At 42.1% G+C, this 17,472-nt stretch overlaps 1 protein-coding gene across 5 annotated transcripts in view; it reads right to left on the bottom strand.

Moving 5' to 3' along the window:
- CREB5 (cAMP responsive element binding protein 5) overlaps nt 1-17,472 on the bottom strand; it is a 238,013-nt gene that overhangs the window by 7,003 nt on the left and 213,538 nt on the right. For 4 of the 5 annotated variants that reach the window (XM_035317994.1, XM_035317996.1, XM_035317995.1 and 1 more), the window contains 3 exons: nt 7,095-7,418; nt 1,609-1,836; nt 845-953 (listed from right to left, as the gene is read on the bottom strand). In XM_035317994.1, the coding sequence (XP_035173885.1) occupies nt 845-953; nt 1,609-1,836; nt 7,095-7,418 (661 nt within the window). Of the gene's footprint in view, nt 1-390; nt 954-1,608; nt 1,837-7,094; nt 7,419-17,472 lie in introns of all 5 variants that reach the window. The other variant, XR_004748275.1, reaches the window with a different exon arrangement.

The raw sequence follows: 17,472 nt of genomic DNA, 5'->3' as shown, positions 1-17,472 counted from the left end.
TAAAACCGGTGTTGGGATGCTTAAATGCTTTATTCGCTCCAGCAGATAATAAAATTGCAGTGCAATGCACTGCATCACAGAAAATCTAATTCAAGCAACAGTTGATAGGCATGTAATGCAATTACGTATTTTTTCTTTGAGTACTGTTAAAGGGCCAGATGCAAAGTGATGCAGAGGAGATAGAAAAGGGCTCTATTTTAAGAAAATGTTGCAATCTAGCAAATATTAACCCCAAGGCTCTTCTGAGCAGCTCTAGAGCCAAGGAAAGAATTTGTCCATAAATTACCATACTTGTAAAATGCATCATCTAGACATCATCAATTCAATTCAATGTCTCCATTAGAGGTGATTAAAAAAAATACACAAGTTAAGAGTCAAAAAAGAACAAACCTTGAAAACCTGCGCCGAGCCTGGTCTGCGCCACTGTCAGAGCACAGTACTGTTTTCACTGGAGGGGGCTGTAATGCTTTCCTTTACAGCCTTCCTTTGGAGAGTTATTTTAATGTGCTGGCAGTGCTGTGCCCAGGAGGACTCTTGCAGGTCTGGAGCTCTCAGTTCAACGGGGATCCTCCACATGGGAGCCAGCGTCCATCCATGCGCATCGCCGTGCAGGGTGGAGGGACTGGGGGGGACCAGCGGTGCTGTGCTGGGTGCAAACCACGGCTTTTTGGTTTTTAAGCAGGGCTGGTTAAATAGGGGCAGGAGATGGGATGGCTCGGATGACGTTTGAGAAGAGAGGCTCAAGTGATAATATATGGCCAAGAAGGGGTTCTGGAGGGAAGAACTAGAAACTGTGTTTTCCTGCGGGTGGTGTGGAGACAGTGCAAACATACCAGCTACTTACTTAGATATCCTTGTGATTCTTTCTGCATGGCTGTTATCGGACAGTCTTTATGCGTTAACAACAACTGTTTCAGCTGTGCTACCTCATTTTTCAGCATGGAGACCTCATTCTAGAAAAGAAATAGAGAGTTGGGTTTGCCACAAAGCTTAAAACGTGCTGTAATGCAAAGTTTAAATCCAAGATTTACAAAAATGTAAGAATGGGGCAAAAATGGCACTGACATACTCAGTGCCTGTAGCTGGGTTTATGGTAATATTTGTCCTTGACATTATTTTATAACTCCTTCTGAGGGCAATTTGGTTTCTAGACTTGATGCCATAAGCTGACATGTGAACTAACTTCTGTGCCTACCATAAGAAGGGCACCATTCCCAATCCTTGTGCACAAGACTATGTCATAGTTACATCCATCCTCTTCCCATCTATTTACTTTCCCATCTCACTGGCTTTGAGGTAGGGCTTAGCTACATGCCCTGCTCTGAAGAAGTCTTTTACAGCTGAGTTAATGGCACAAAAAAAAAAAAAAAAGCACTGACAAGAAAAGAAAATAAATACAACTCTGTCTAGTGAAGGCTTCTAATTCCCAAGACAGCTTTTTCCTGGCTTATCCAGCTAAAATGAAATTATTCCCCTAATTGAAGCACAGACACCTCCGTTAACCGACTCTGATTGTGCTACAGCCCCGCGCTGCGCCGACTGTGCCGGGGTAGCACCGAGCACAAAGAGGGCCTCTGTGTCCTCGGGGGCGCAGACAGTAGCTCGCACCTGAAGCTGCATGTTTGTCTGGGTGAGTTCTTCTGCTTTCTTTTCCAGTGACATCACCCAGACCTTCCTCTTCTGTCTGCAGCGCGTGGCAGCGGCTCGGTTCCTCTCCAGAAATTTCCGCCTCCTCTCATCTGGGTCTTCGTCCACCACCCTCCTCCGGCGGCCTCCGGTGGGCTGCGGCGGCTGTATCGTCTGCGTGGGCTGCATCTGCTGTGCTGCTGGCGAAACCTGGAGGAGGAGAGGTCAGACACGGTGCTGAGGTGTAGGGAGAGGTGGAGGGAGGGATGCTGGAGGGAGAAGAGGCATCTCCAGCACTTGGCTGGTGGGACGGCGGGCTTCCTGGCAAGGGCTGAGAAAGGCATGCCTTGAAAGACGCCGCCAGATGCCACCACCATTAGCTGCTGGCAACGAGTTGCACTGGTCAAAGGGGAGATTTTTTGAAATGATTCTCTGAATATTAGCAGGGAAAATATTTTTACCCTTACGGTTAGTTATTAAAAACATTTCACTTAGGTACTTTCTCTGCCACCACCTATTTCAAAGCTGAAATGTCAAGTTTCTCTCAGCAACTCTTTTAATCAAAGCAGAAGACTGTAGGGGACTTATTTCCTTATTTCTGTCTCTCTTTTCTTTCTTTCTTTCTTTTTTTTTTTTTTTTTTTTTTTTTTTTGGTAATTGCTTCCAAAATTTTGGGACATTTCTATTTCACATGCTCTTCTACCTCCATTCTCATCCTTCAAAACCTCTGGAGATGGCAGCTACAAACACCCGTCATGTCTGAGGGCACTCTGGAAGCTACAGGAGTGGATGGTGGAGCCAGGAGACCTTGCTGTCCATGAGATGGAATCAGAAGAAAGGATTTAGGGAGCTAAATTCAAACTTGGGTTTTGAAGGGTGGCTGGTATCCCTGCACTACATGGAGGTACTGCCATATCCCCCTTTTCAGCCATTTCCCTTTGACCTCTTCTTGATGCTATACTCCTTTTTATTATTTTATTATTTATTTGACAGCAGATGTGAAAAAACAGTCCTAGCCCCTCTGATATGAAAATATGGAAAGATATGTATTTACACTTTTTCAAGTGAAGGGCCAGCTCCTGACAGACTGAGCTCTGACTCCCCTTGGGTTGCATACATTTGCGTCCCAGTCAGGAATGAGCATCAGACTAAAAGTTCAGTGTTTCTAAAGCAAATGGTGCTGGGGAGTCACCAGCTTTTGGACTGCTTTCCTGCCTTGCCATGGTGCACAGGCCACGGGACCCTGGGCTCCAGATTTTGCTCGGGGCTCAGGTTGGATTGCTGGCACTCAGCTGGAGACGCTAGTGCTGCTCATGCCGCTGCTGCTCCAGCGGAGTCTGGAACAGTCTGGAAACCCAAATTGTTGACTCAAAATTAATGCTGTTGTTCTGGCAAAGGCCCAAACCTCCAAGGTGCTTCCTTTTGAGTATAGGGAGTGGACGTACTCAGTGCTTTGTCAGGCTGAGTTCTGAATTTCAACTGCAGCAATTAACACGTGTTTGCCTAACACATCTGTCTGTCTCAATTGAAATGATACTATCGTCTTGCAAGGTCGCTTTTCTGTCTAGAATCACCCCACAAACTGTGAAGAAGAGAACTGTTTGTTCCCTCCCCCAGCTGACTTGTGTCAATTACAGTGGCAATTTTATGTGTAATTATTCCGTGCATCTGATAATGCTTTTTGCATGAAGCCAGATTTATTCTCAGCTTTCAGTTGCACAGCCAGGGAATCTCCCTTGCAGGAGCAGAATAAAAAAAATAAAAATTTAAAAAGCTTCTAAAAATAAATTAGCCACCCCACGCTTTCTGCCTGATTCTTGAAATTTCAGTGTGTATTAAGTCCTTATGTTTGCAGGTAAAGTCTCCAGCCTTCTGCCCACACTGGGGTTGTCCCTGCACTGCAGCCGCCTGCTCCCTTCCCTGCCACGATGCCCTGGCTGCCTGCAGGAGATCACCGCCGAGGGATGCCAGCTGCTCCCTGTCCACTGGGGCCGAGCACGCCACCTCCTTAGCAATATGTCTGAGTGCAGAGGCCTCAGAGATCCCTTTTAATGTCAACAGAGCATCAAAGGGCTTTCATTTTCTCACATACAACACCTTTCCAGACTTCAAAGATCTGTTATTTATGTTTCTAGACACCAAAAGCTTTCCTTATCCCATTTCTCTCCTTTTTCATCTAGCATTAAAAAGTCTTGTTTCTTAACTCTCCCTGTCTGCTACACAGACAGTGAAAGGTGACTATAGAATTATTATTTTTTTTTTCTCTTTCTCGTTATGGTCATTTTCTCCTGTATAAGTAAGCAGTTGGTTTGTTTTCAGAAGGTACCAGTCAGTGTTTGGGCAGTCAGCATGTATTTTCAGAACAACAAAAAAATCTTCTCTCCATCTCTGGTAGATATTAATTAGAAAGGCTGGCATTACATCACTAATAATGTCACGTGGGACAATTAACTGAATCTTACTAGATTGCTCTTATCCCTGATCTGTTCGGATATATCTTAGTAATTGTCTAAGCATCATTCTCTAGCAGGATGTCCCCACCCTGCCTGTGGACATGCATGCCCAATCAAATGAACTTATATTAAAATTAAGGATAACTTTCTTTTATAGAATGCCTATCGTATATCCATAATCAAGACAAATGTAGGACAGGTAATAAAATGAAGCAACATCCAAACCTCTGTTCTGCTTAAGCTATCACTCTGGTAAGTCTAATATGAAGAAATATTAATGGGACCAATACAATGACGACTGTGGTAGCTGAGGCAGCGTTACTACAGCTTGATAAAACACCTCTTTCTCAGAACAATACGTATTAGAAGGCAATTTCTAGTTTTATCCTTGATCTAATGTTCCCCTCTGTTCTTTCCAACTTACTATAAAATTAATACCCATTCATTCCTTCTAGCAAAGCACTGGGCTACTGTGTACCAAAATGGTATGTGAAACGCATGAAATGAATGCTGACGTTACAGAAGGGAGTGGTGTAACATAACAGAAGTTGTGACATGGGAGCACATGGCCCACAGCAACATGGACCATACTGCCTCTTGACAGGCAGCTTAGAACCAAAGAATCTGGCTTAGAAGAATAAGGAGGTTAATAATTAGTAAAATGTACCATAAAACTAATGTCTTCTGGAGTAATCTGACCCCCAAAGTGGCCAATGCCATGAAGACTATGGATGAGCTTAAAAAAGTAATAACCACGTACTTATTGAGTCTCCCTGTTGCAGCAAACACTTCCATTCTACCCACTAATGCATCTGTTCAGAAATCATGATTGTCTTTGCACCACGGGAGCAGACATGCAGCAAGGAAGAAGATGATCCTAGGAGTCCTACTCAGCCTCATCAGTCATCGCCCTCTGTTCACAGCCTTTTGGTGACACTTACTCCTACGGTCAAGGTGAAGACCTCCTTGATCGCTGGTGGGGCCAATTGCCTCCAGTGACACTCTGTGCCCTGCAAAGCTCATGTTACTATGTGGGCCTTGCTCCAGAGACTCCGTGGCGCCAGGATGCATCTGGCATAGCTTTGTGGCTGCCAGTCAGTCCACCTGCCCTGGTGTCTGCCTGCAAGTCTTTTGGGGATACCTAGCTAACAGGGAATGAAAAGTACAAGGAGCCTAGACTGTTCTAACCAAAGCGACTCAAAACTGGCTTCAGCAACAGATATATTAAGAAGGAGAGGCAGCTGTAGCACATTGGCTCATTGGCTGATGTCTTATTCTTAAAACTGGGAGGTTTGTTTTCTCCTCACCTGCTGTAAGTGAAAATATGATGTTTTAGCAGTGGTGCCCCACACTGTGGTATCGGACTCCACCACATGCATTAACATGTTTACCCTCCCAGCTCCTTGGTGAAGTGTCACTGCTATTACCCTCATTTTAAAAGCCTCAGAGAGGTTGAGTGACTTCCTCTACTGCACGCACGAAGTGCTAAGCACAACTTCACATTACTCTCTCATGGATCTCCTAGACAGCCGTCAGCTTACTTTTGGTTTCTCTGTTATGAGATAATGTCTTTTTATTGGAGTTTTTAAACAACTCCAAGGAAAATAACTCATTAACAGATGGGAAAATAATTGAATTCACAAAGTAAAAACTGAACTAAACTTAGGAAAGCTCTGGACATCTTCTCACAGGGGAGTCTGCTGCTCTCTTATTTAGACTGTTTCTCTAAAGCTGACAATTCATTTTACATTAGCAAATGCTTTAGGGAAATCCCATGTGCTTGCAGCCTCTGCAATAATACAGCTAGATGTTAGTAAATAGTTAATGTTGTGGGACACTGGGATGTCAGCCAAATCCTCTCATTTTCTTTAATGTTTTCTAAGAGCTTGTCTGAAAGGTATTTGCAAGCAACACAATACTTCACAGGCTGAACTTCTTACGGCTGGCTCTTTGTCCTCATTCTGTGCGCTACCTACTTGTCCTCCTTAAATTTGCTCCCCACACCTGACATATTACAGTCACTAGCCACTGAGTTCTATGTTTCTTGTGTGATCTCTTTGATGAAGAAACTTAACATATTAGTAGAATTCCTCTTAAAAACTGCTAACTAAAGTCCTTGTTCACTAGTTCATTAGTTCAAGAAACATTCAATTCAGATATTGAATTTCTCAAATTGCTGAAACCAATATAAACCTGGTCTAAAAATGGAGACCTCCATCTCATTCAATGGAGACCTTCACTGAGTTCTTATCATCTGAATCCAATTCAGATTTCCCATCCTGATTTAAATCTCTCTCCTTGGACTGGCTTCATTGTCTCTTTCTCCTGACACAATATCCACTAACTATTGCCTGCACTCTTACCTAATCCTGGCTTGCCCTCATATTCTACAGCTGGGGGCTGCCATCCCCTTCACAAGATCTGGAACCGTTTTTCTTTTCCTCTAAGCCAATGTATCTTACCTTAAAACAATCTATCATCACTATCTCCAGTCTTGACAGGAAATAAATATGTCATTGAGTTCACTGAGGTTATTACTTTCCATACCACACACACACATTCCTTATTTTGAGTATGCATATGCAGGGCCAGTTTACTTCACTAAATATTGTGCTATGCATTTCTGTAGATGGAACACATACAGCTCTTTCAATCTTAGCCTGAGAAGTTTAGGTTCAAGCACATTAAGCAACAAATATAATACATTAATCTTCATAATGTACTTCATCCATAAAAGGATGCATGGCAATTTTCAGAGATCAGAGCACAGAAAAAAACATGTAGCTCCTTATTAAGTAAAATATTAGAAATATATTAAAAGTTAAGCACCAGAACAAGTTGTTGCTTCACTGTGTTTTCTGAATAGTGCTTCCCTGCCACCAGTAGCAGGAACTTATGAGTAGCCAGAGGGGCTAATATCTAATAAGACGTGTACAAGAAGAAACAATAGAGGCAGAAGGCTTTAACTCCACGTAACAGCAAAACTCAGCAATGTAGCATTGCATGAAGGTCTACCTGTGCTTGTCCGCCCGAGTGCAGGGGTGGGTGCGGCGAGGTCTGGTGATGTGCTGGGTGTGTGTGAAGGTGCGAGTGGGAGTGGTGGTGGGGATGGTTCTGCTGGTGATGAGGCTGAGGATGAGGATGGTGTGCTGGATGCTGGTGCTGGTGTGGGTAGGAGTGGTGAGGTGGCAGTGTCTGGTGCTGATGAGGATGTGAGTGCATATGATGGTGTGGCGTCTGGTCCTGCCGTGAGCTCATCATTTCCATCATGTGGCCCATGGTGTTCATATTCCCGTTCGACATGGCGGCAGGGTGGTGAGTCAGTGCTGCCTTCAATCTCTGGAAGAGAGCAAGGAAGAAAATTCAACATTTATGCACAAAGTTCTGAGCATTCAGAAGAAGATTTCTGCTGTTGTGGAAATGGTCCCTTCTCTTGTGTTTTGAGATTTATTTATTTTTTTGTCCTGTTGTTCCCTTGATGAAAAGCATCTTATTTCAGTTTGAGAAAGAACATATTCTTGGGCTTTCATCTAGTTTTCCACTGTAAATATGTACAGATGTAAACATCTGAATTGAAACTTAACAGTTGCCCTTTTCCTACTGTGCTGCTGAGGAGAAATAACTGGCTTTCATTCTTTTCTGTTTGGCCAGCTTAGTAGCTTTAGCTTCATCAAGCTTGTATTCTTTCAGTTTTAACAAGAAAGGTCTGTTGAAAATAAAGGTGAAACAAAGTCTGATACTTAGTTCCCCTCTCCTTGTTACTACAGATTTTATTTTAATAAACATTGATAAATATATTTCACTGACAAGTGTTTTTCCAATTCAAGTTCAAAGTGCTCTACAGTTGTATTAGCACCCAATCTGCTTGGTTGTTTTTGCTGTTGTTGTTGTTTTAAATCAGAAAGACAAGAAAATAGTAAGGGTGGTCTCAACCTGATCCACTTTCTTTTCTGGAAAGGTCAAATGTCTGCTGTATTATTGCATGCCAAGCCCCGTTCTCCTCATGTTTTGTACTGGGCTGGGCCCTGGAGTCCTGCCTAGGGCAATGGTCTCCTTAATACTGATGGGATTCTTTCAGTTTTACCAAAACACCACCGAAGGGCAATGGGGAGGGCTGGTAGGTTTTGAACTGCAGGATAGGGCCCTTGTGTACCAAAGCGATAGATAACTGAAATACAGAGAAAAAAAAGGTTCCCTTTTAGAATATTTGCACAGCCACCCCAAAGCTGTGAATTACACTGGAATACAGCCACCTTGCTGATGTAGTCCTACCCTTCAGATTACTGAAATCACCAGTGTTTTAGGGGAGTGTGCCAAAGTTAGTGCCTGATAGGTGTCGGCTAAGAGAAGGGCTTCTTTCAAGTCCGTAGAAACCTCCTTCACATCCATAATTCTGTCTCTCGCTGAATGTAGCTCATTCTTTCCAGGCAGTTACCCAAGACTTCTTTTCACTTTGAAGAAGTCAACATGCACTTGCTTTACTCTCACCAGTCCAAGCAATTAGTCAGCAGAAAATGGTAGGAAGAAAATGGAAGGAAGAAGGTTCACAGTATTACTTGATGCCAGACTAGCATGATCTGAATAACCCATGAACTAGCTCATAATTCATTATCCAGCCAGACAATATAATGAAGAGCAGACAGCTCATCAGTAAGAGATGCCTTCTACAGGACAGCCAGCAGGAAAAAGTATGAGAAACAGAGGTGTGCCTTTCCCTATAGCAAGTGCTGTGGGTCACAGATGGCAGTCAGAAAATCCTACAGCGCATGTGGCTAAGTCCTGCCAGTTGGAGGAGCAATGACCAGATCAAATTGCATTTTGGTTTCATCTTTAAAGCAAAATGAACCAGGCAGAACACTCAGAACCTATATACAAGAATTTCAATCTACTTTATATTGAAATAACATCTGTCTGTGCAATACCCCTGCAAGGCCATGGGTAGAGGATCCTACGTTCAAAGCTGCTACCCTGTTCTACTTGTGCACCTGTGAGTGAGGAAGAAACAAATTCTTAACAACAACGACAACCAAAAGGAATGAAAATGAAAATATCAGAGAAAAGATTTTAGGAGGAAAAAAATAAAATAAAATAACATGATCAATTCAAAATATAATTCCATAATTTTTGTATCCCATACATTTTTGCAGACTTTATGAAGGTCATTCCAGTGAGGCATACTAATAGATCCATTAATCCAAGTTTGGTAGCTTATTTCACTAATGATCAATTGGCTGAAGAAGACTTCAAAAAAGAAAAGATACTTTTGTATGACATATCCATGCCTCAGTTTGTATTAAGGAAAACTAGACTGCTGACTTTAAGAAATTTTCTCACATAAAGCCTATCAAATTATTACCACACTTTGGCATGTGTCACAACCTGACAATCTTCTCAGAGATCGAGGCAACCATAGCAGCAAGGTTAAATACCTCTTACCCTACCAGTGAGTATTTACTTCTGAAGCCCAAAATGAGCTCAACCTGACATCAACAGCAGTAACCTGTCCTATAAAATGGAGGACTTGAGCAGCTGTCATCCTTAACATTTCTGAGTTCAAGTGCTACCCTGGTAATTGCAAGCAGTTCTTTACAATGCTCAGACTAACCGGTGTTAACCAGGAGTGTATTCAGAAAAATACTGAAAACACCGTATGAATCAGCGAACTCAGCACATCATTCTTCTTTTAAACTGGTTAAAACCTTTTCCATTGGGAAACCCACACAGCTCTAAACCAAACCACCAACAAAAGCTATCGTAACTTTGTTTTCTGAATTACAATGCAAAACTAGGCTCTCATTAGACAGCAGTTTTATGAACAATGAATACCTAACAAAAATCTATCAATGCTATATTTGTCAAAAAAGCTCTGGAACTGAACTGCAGCAAGTTGTATTCTAAACTGCAGAGTTTCAAAGCCAAAAAAAAAAAAAAAAAAAAAAAAAAGGGAAAAAAATAATATGGGAAAAAAAATATTTTTTTTTTTTTTTTTTTTTCAGCTGTAAAAACTGTGGCTTATTAGTGTGGCACGACTTCAAGGAGAATAAATTATTTTGTTTTCTTTCCGTAGCCCCTTCTACCACATCCATTTATTTGAGATAGCAAATCAAGAGAGACAGCGAGAGGTCTGACGTGCAGCTGGTTTCAGTCAATAGGGGTCATTTCCATTTGGTCTGTGTATTTTACAAGCTCCTTGTTCACTGTTCCCAAAGGGAGGGTGGGCCAGCTGCCCTGGATCTGAGTCCTGGTAAGAAACCAGCTATCTACCTCATCCCATCCCTACGCAGCAGCAGCGATTGCCTGGCCCTCACATCTCTTTAACTTCACGCTTAGATCAGCTCTGTAGCACAGAGAGCCCTGAAAGCTCATGCACCCGGGGCAGCATTTATCTTTCCTTAATGAGTTACCGTTGCCAATTAGACACATTTGGGGAACTATAAACTTTTTATTTATTTATTTTTTTTTTTTTCATTCAGTCTTCCATGAGATCAATTGGTTTTGATGTTTTAGTTTAGAGCACAGGGGGAAAAAATCACCAGAACTTGGTGAACTCTTTGCATTGTGTATGTGTAGAGCTGGAAGGGAGGCTGCATTTTTGTTATTGTTCTTTTTATGTGTGCTAATTGCAAACAGCTGCTTTATTTTAGTGTCAAATAAAATGAGATGGCATCAAAACTGAGCTTACTGCACTGACTTCATTAGCAAATCAAATCTAGAATGAAATTATAACCCAGGACCCAATCCTGCATCATTCAGGTTTTCAGGAACTGTGTCATTGACTGCACCAGAGCCTGGGTGCTCTGCAGCTCCCCAAACGGGGCCAAAACAGAGGACTCACCACTCAGAGCTGCTCTCACCAAAACCCAAAATTTCTGCTATCCTCAGTGACAATGTTTCTTGGAGACCAGTCCCCAGGTTCATTCTTTTTTATAGTACAATTTTCAAAAAAATTCCACCCAACCTGGAGATCCCACTCAAGCCAACAAGAAGTGCAGGTACTCATCTTATCAATCTTTTGTCCCTTACTGATTTTTTTTTAGTTATTATTTGATCAAACTGACACATCAGCCAACATCAGTTACAGCCGATTTCCACTCCATCATGGCATTTCCATTCATGGCAGCTGCTGACGCAGATGAGATGAGAAACCATTTGACAGAGCACAGACTGCTTTGCCTCTGATCGAGTAAATAAAGAAAACTCCCTTTTGATCCTACAGGAAGCCAGAAGCACATAAACTCTCCTGTTTGATGTTTAGGAGGAAATAGGAACAATGGATACTATTGCTCTACAGGTATGTGTATTGTGTTCCCTGTGCTATTGCTCATGGTTATGCACTTAACTGACATATCTACTTCGAAGCCACCCCGCTGGATATCATGTAAGTTAACATCTCAAATAAGCTGTAATTCTACCTGCAATGTTGTTTTCTGGAAACAGTTGGTTCTGAAAGTGTTTCTTCCACATTAAGCCTGACATTATAGAGTAGTGAATTGCCTGATGTCTCTTTCTGTATCAACACAGACCACAATTTATTTGCTGTCTGCCAAAAATGGGCTGTAAGCATTTCAGATCATGAAAGAAAAAGAATATCAGCTCTCTGAACATTTCTGCAGTTCAAGATTGTTTCGCTTTGTAATATTTCTTCATCATGGCATGTATTTCAGGGTGTTCTTGGTTTTTTTGTCCCACTTTTCTTTCTCAGAAATTGCCAGTGAAAAATCACCAGGATTTTTTCCGTTTATTAGAAGGAAGAAAAAAAATAATAATAATAATAATTAAAAGTGTCATTTTGGAGGTTACTTTTCCCACAACTAAAAACTCAAATCATTTTGGGGGTTTCATATTTATATAAATATTTGTAATATTTATAACATGTTATATTTACAGTTTAACAGGCTATATATATTATATGCCATAATATATAGATGAAGATAAACTACAACTTCCTCCCATTTATTCCTTTGTGGAGAAATGAAAACATCCCCTACAATTTTACAGATGTTACTACCTGAGTGGTCTGTGACTGTACCAGGCAATAAGCTATTATGTCATCCAGATGAATTTTAGGTTGGGACAGACATGGAGCCCTGATTTTGACTGGGATTGAACTTTTCTGAATAAGTGAGCATTGCTGTGCTCATTAAAGTCTTTCTTCCCTTTCTGGTCTGCTTGCCCAAATCCCACTGAAGTAGAGAAGGGACAAGACTAGCTGTAGTATCAGCTTAATGTCTGGTATATTGTTATCAGGAGATTTTATCAGGTTCCTGCAGGCAGATGGAATGTGATCTCAAAGATATTTTCTTGGACTAGTGACTGTGATTCTAGTCCCTATTATACAGGAATGGAATTAATTCCATGCAGGGGATAGAAGAGACTAAAGTGAGATGGGAAATCAGAAATATACAGACATCAAACATCCCCACACATCTGCAAATAGGTAACAACCACAAGGTGAAAATCTTGATTAGTCAAACTTCATGGCAAGCATCCCATTGACTTCAGTGGCACCAGTATTGCTTTCTCACCTGTGATGGTCAAATCTTTTTACACTAGTTCTCATCCAAACTGCAAACCCAAGATGAATACATGGAGTTGAGCTGGTGGCAGCTAAAGCCAAGAACAGAGCATCACTGAGTGTACGGCAGGGCATCACACTGAATTCAATCCTTTCCTCAAAGTGTGACGGTGGTGAGAAAACTTAAGCACAAATGCCACTTTGGTCTTTTATAGCTGGCTGCTTACAACCATTTCAGTGTCAATAACAGAAACCACTGTTTGCAAATGTTCCACTCACATTCATAAAAGCAAATTGGAGGCGATTCATCTCCAACCAATAAGTGAACTGCAGATACTTATGACCACGTTTCAGAGACTGGTGATTAGAAAGTCTCCAATGCCACATTAAACGTTTGCTCCTTCATTTCTCACGCAATAAAAGACAGTCCTGCATATTGACTGCAGGAAGAGTGAGAGGTGTGCGAAGGATGTGAAATCCAGAACCAAAGTGACACGCACTAATGTAAAGTGGGGGATGAATTTAATTCACAACTTGCCCGTAAACAGTGCCAAACTGCTAATCTTCTTATTATTCTCAGGCTGTTTGGCAAATCTGAATTATACTTTTCCTTTCCTTTGTGCTTTCTTGCCCACTTAGTCGGATTTTGTAATACCACTAACAATGGATCGTCATCAAGCCTTCAGTAGAGCTTAGTTTCTAATAAAAACAACAAATTTGCTCCCTTGTCCTTCCAAACACAAACTGAATTGAACTTCAGCAGAAAGCAGTGAGAATCAACTGCAAACAATCAAACCAACAATAAAACTAATAGACACCATGCTGCTCAAGGATGGGTCAGCAGTAATAGCTGCTGCAGTATTTCCAAACTCAGGGCACAGAGCAGCCTGGCTTCCCAGGGACATCAGGACAAGTGACACCTTTCCGGACTAGTGCCGATCTTAAACTATACAATGCAGGTGGCAGCCAGAGTGGCCCAAGGGAACTTGGCCAGATCTTCCGGTGATGGCATGTCATTGAGAATGGCAACTCCAGGAAGAGCAGAAAGCATGAGTGAGTTCACATCCCATCTCCACCTAGCAATTTCCTTCTCTTCATCTCAAAGCACCTTATCAAGGACACACGCATCATTATCCTTGCGCAATGCACCACCTTTTTTCAGGATGGTGAATAGAAAAATACTAAATTCTTCGTGACTATTCTACATGCATTGTACTGAAGAAATAAATTATAAGCAAGACAGAAAATACACTGAAAATATGGTTTGTGCTTCTTTCTCTATACTATTTCTTGCATGAATCATTTCTCAATGCAGTATTAAACAACTGGGTTTGATTTGCACAGGAGTCAGGAAATGTAAAGTTCAAAAAATCAAACCCCTAATTCCCACAAAGTCTAAGTCAATCCCTGCATTTGTATCCTTGACAAGGGATATTTAATTATGTAATCACGCAACAGACAGCGAAATGATTTATTACTGGCAAATAGTGTCATATAATTTCAACATACAATACCAATAGAAGGATCCAAAAAATACAACCAGCTTCTGTCTCATTTCCCCAGTATGTGACAGAGTCCAAAAGCGAAGCTGCTACTTAGCAGCTACCTGCCCCTGGAGAGGCAGGTTTCTGACAGCAAAATGCCTGACACTTTGGGGATTAATTGCTTGTGCATGCAGTCAGTGGGCAGGCACATATCTAATCTCCATCCTCATTCTCCAAATATACAGTCTTTTGCTTAGTTACTCTGCCAGATTTATCAGCGGTATATTCCCATATCATGCCTGCCAGGTTATCACCTGTGGAAAACACAGGAAAAAAAAAAAAAGAAGGAAAAAAAATGAAAGGAAAGGAGGTGGCAATGAAAGTGTTCAGTATTACACCCTGCAAAGAAGTGGCAAAATTTGGGCTTGAGGAAACCTGAACCTGCAGTGCACATTTTCCAGATGTGTCCTTTAATGCCCATATTACAGCTTACTCCACAGCTGAGAGACAGCAAACTCTCTTCATGTTGGACATGAAATACTTGGGAAGACTCTGACAAGGGGCTGGAGCTCAGGTCTTCCTTGCTCTGGCAAGCAAAGGCTGTATCCAGGTTTCTAAAACCATGTTCCTATCTTCTAGTACAATGAAAGAAGGAAGTGCTTGCACAGTGCTTTCATTGCTATATATAACTTTTTGAGCACATAATGAACACTTCTGACTGTATTTAATGAGAAAAGTGGGAATTGAATTCAGAGGAAGGTTGGGATTTGACTATACAAGCCAGATATGTAGCAAAGACTCAAATCAGAACACATTTTAACATTGAGAACAATGCTGTAGGTTTTAGTATTTTAATCTGTACTCAAAGATCAGACTGGATTAGCACCGTACAAATTTCTCTCAGCAGAATACTGCTGTGAAGCCTCCAGACCCCTTAAAGAGTGACTTCAGTTTCTTACAGAAGATGCAAGCTGCTTTCTTTTTCCTTCGCTCTCACAAGCGTAATATATACACTAAGGACATGAGAAAGGCCGGTTCAAAGTCTTTCTCTGTCTGAAGATTTCTGAACTTTCATCGCCCACCTCTCACTAGGGCTGATTATGATTAAGTCATTCATATTCAAAGAAAAATGCCATCCAAGTATATAAAACTTGGGTTTTTTGTTGTTGCTGTTCGTTTTTTTTTTTTTTTTTTTTTTTTTTTCCTTCACTGGTGTGATTTTGAATAGTCGTTTTTCCTGGATTAAACCCAGCACATTTAAAGGGCTACTAGCAAGCCAGAAATGGAATACATGTGCAGTTAAAAGTGCTTTGATTTCATCCCAGATGTGCAGTGCTCAAGGGCGTACACACACACACACACTCGCACAAACCCATTGACTGTGTATAGGCTACGATCTGATCTGCAGATTTTGTTTCAAGATTATACCAACCAGACTCTGAAATGTAAAACCAAAGCCTTGACCACTTACAGCCATTAGGGATCCCAGGGCTCTTTGTGAAAGAGTATTGATGTTCATTACCCTATTGGCCTGACTGGAGAATTCAGTGCAGGTGATTAGACTTTGTCTCATAGCCACGTAGTTTTAGGTGAAGTTATTTTCCACCTTCATTTCTAAGTTTAAGTGATTCCTGAAATATTTTTCAAGCATTCACAATTTATTTTTTTTTCTGAAGACTAGAATTTAAGGTACAGTACAGAGACATATAAAATGAGAATATTCTTATGGGTTATTTCACACGTTCATAAAGCTGAATACCAGCGTTTGACACCACCTCATCCGCCCCCCCCCCCCCCCAAAAAAAAAGGTTTTAATTCAGCAGACAGTTTTCAATTATCTGCCTAAGACAACCTAGTCACTAGCGACTTTTTAATTTTGTGTGCTCGTGTATCACATGTAGTACATAGATACAAACTGTGAAGAGTGTGAACAGGCTCATTTTGTGTCAGTTTTGACTGTAATAAAATAAATATAATCTATGCTGACAGTTATCTGCCAGGATATCATAAATATTCAGCATTCAGCATATCAGTGTCTATACATACTGTCCTTTCACACTACCTTGCAAGGTCTTGCACGCCCTCCCACCTTTTCTACTAGTCTTCCCCTGACTTCTCCCATCAGGCTGCTGCCCCCATCGTGCCCCATTTGTCCTCCACCTGCACGCTGTCCCCCTTCATCCATACGCAGCTCAAGTTGCTGCCTTGTTTTTCATCGCCTGGCATGTATCAACTGCTTTCAAACAGGGGGATCTGGGGTCATGCGCATTGGATTTCAAGGCTACCTGAGGCTCCAGGAACAGCAACATCTCAGCCCTCTCCCAGCTAGCTACTCTAGAAGTTCCTTGAGGTTTTTTAGCACTTTATGATAGTTACAGTGTGAAACAAGAGAAACAAGAAGAACCAAACCCAGAAATACTCGTTTTCATTGGGAAAAAAGGAAGCATGACGGTGATTTATGCTAATAGGCTCCACTTTGTGTTCAAAGGGGATGGGAATGCAGCCCAACACTCTTACCATGGCTCGGCGGACAAGCACTGACTTACTAAAATGCAGTATTTCAGCTTCTCGCTCTCTTCTGCGCAGTATGCTTACTCTTTGGCACTAATGCTTTTCACGGCGATGTGTCAGAGCAAACCAGAAAACAGCCATCCCCAGGGAAGGGAAGGATGCTGTCTGCTGGGTAAGCTATTGACTCACTCTGCCATTTCTGGACGGCTGCACTGGGCTGTCCTGCAGCACGTACCACAGGGCGCAGAACAAATATCCACGGGTCAGGGGCCTGGCTAGATCCACAGCTGCGGTGGCTGACACAGGAGCAGGATTTCCTTCCCAGCACTGAGCGACAGGTACGGAGAGCATCCTGCCTCGCTTGACTGTGGCACTGTGGGTGTTTGTTCCCCAGTGAGAGTCCCCAGGGACCCGGCCACCTTCCCACGCAGCAGCCGCCTGCCAGAAGCAGTGGCCAGGAGCAGAGGGACAACGTGTGCTCACAGGGCAGGGTCCCTGCAAGCTGGTTACCTGTCCCTGCTCACTGTCCTTCCCAGCAGAAACAAGTCTTTTGAAAAGCATGTCAGGCTGCCTCTGATGCTGGCCTACCTTCCTTTTTTAATATTTCTTGTGTACTTCTAACGAGCGTGGGAGAAAGGCATAAATACCGCCTTGTTTTGGTCCTTAACACATCTTCCTGTCTCCTCTGCCAGCCTTGCCGACAGCATTATCCATCTTCCTGACACCACTATTGTCTGATTCATTTGACATATGCACTAGAAAAAAAAATGTCATGTTCCGAACAAGATCATAGCGCTGTGATCTCATTCACATTTCAGTCTCCTCAGTGACTGCACTTCTCGGCACCTCCCGCTTCTCACTGCTTTAGGAAGAGAGGGGCTTT

The sequence above is a fragment of the Oxyura jamaicensis genome, chromosome 2 (assembly GCF_011077185.1).
Source record: "Oxyura jamaicensis isolate SHBP4307 breed ruddy duck chromosome 2, BPBGC_Ojam_1.0, whole genome shotgun sequence".
NCBI lineage: Eukaryota > Metazoa > Chordata > Aves > Anseriformes > Anatidae > Oxyura > Oxyura jamaicensis.
The sequence above is the reverse complement of the archived record's forward strand: the minus strand, read 5'-3'. Positions and strand labels throughout refer to the sequence as shown.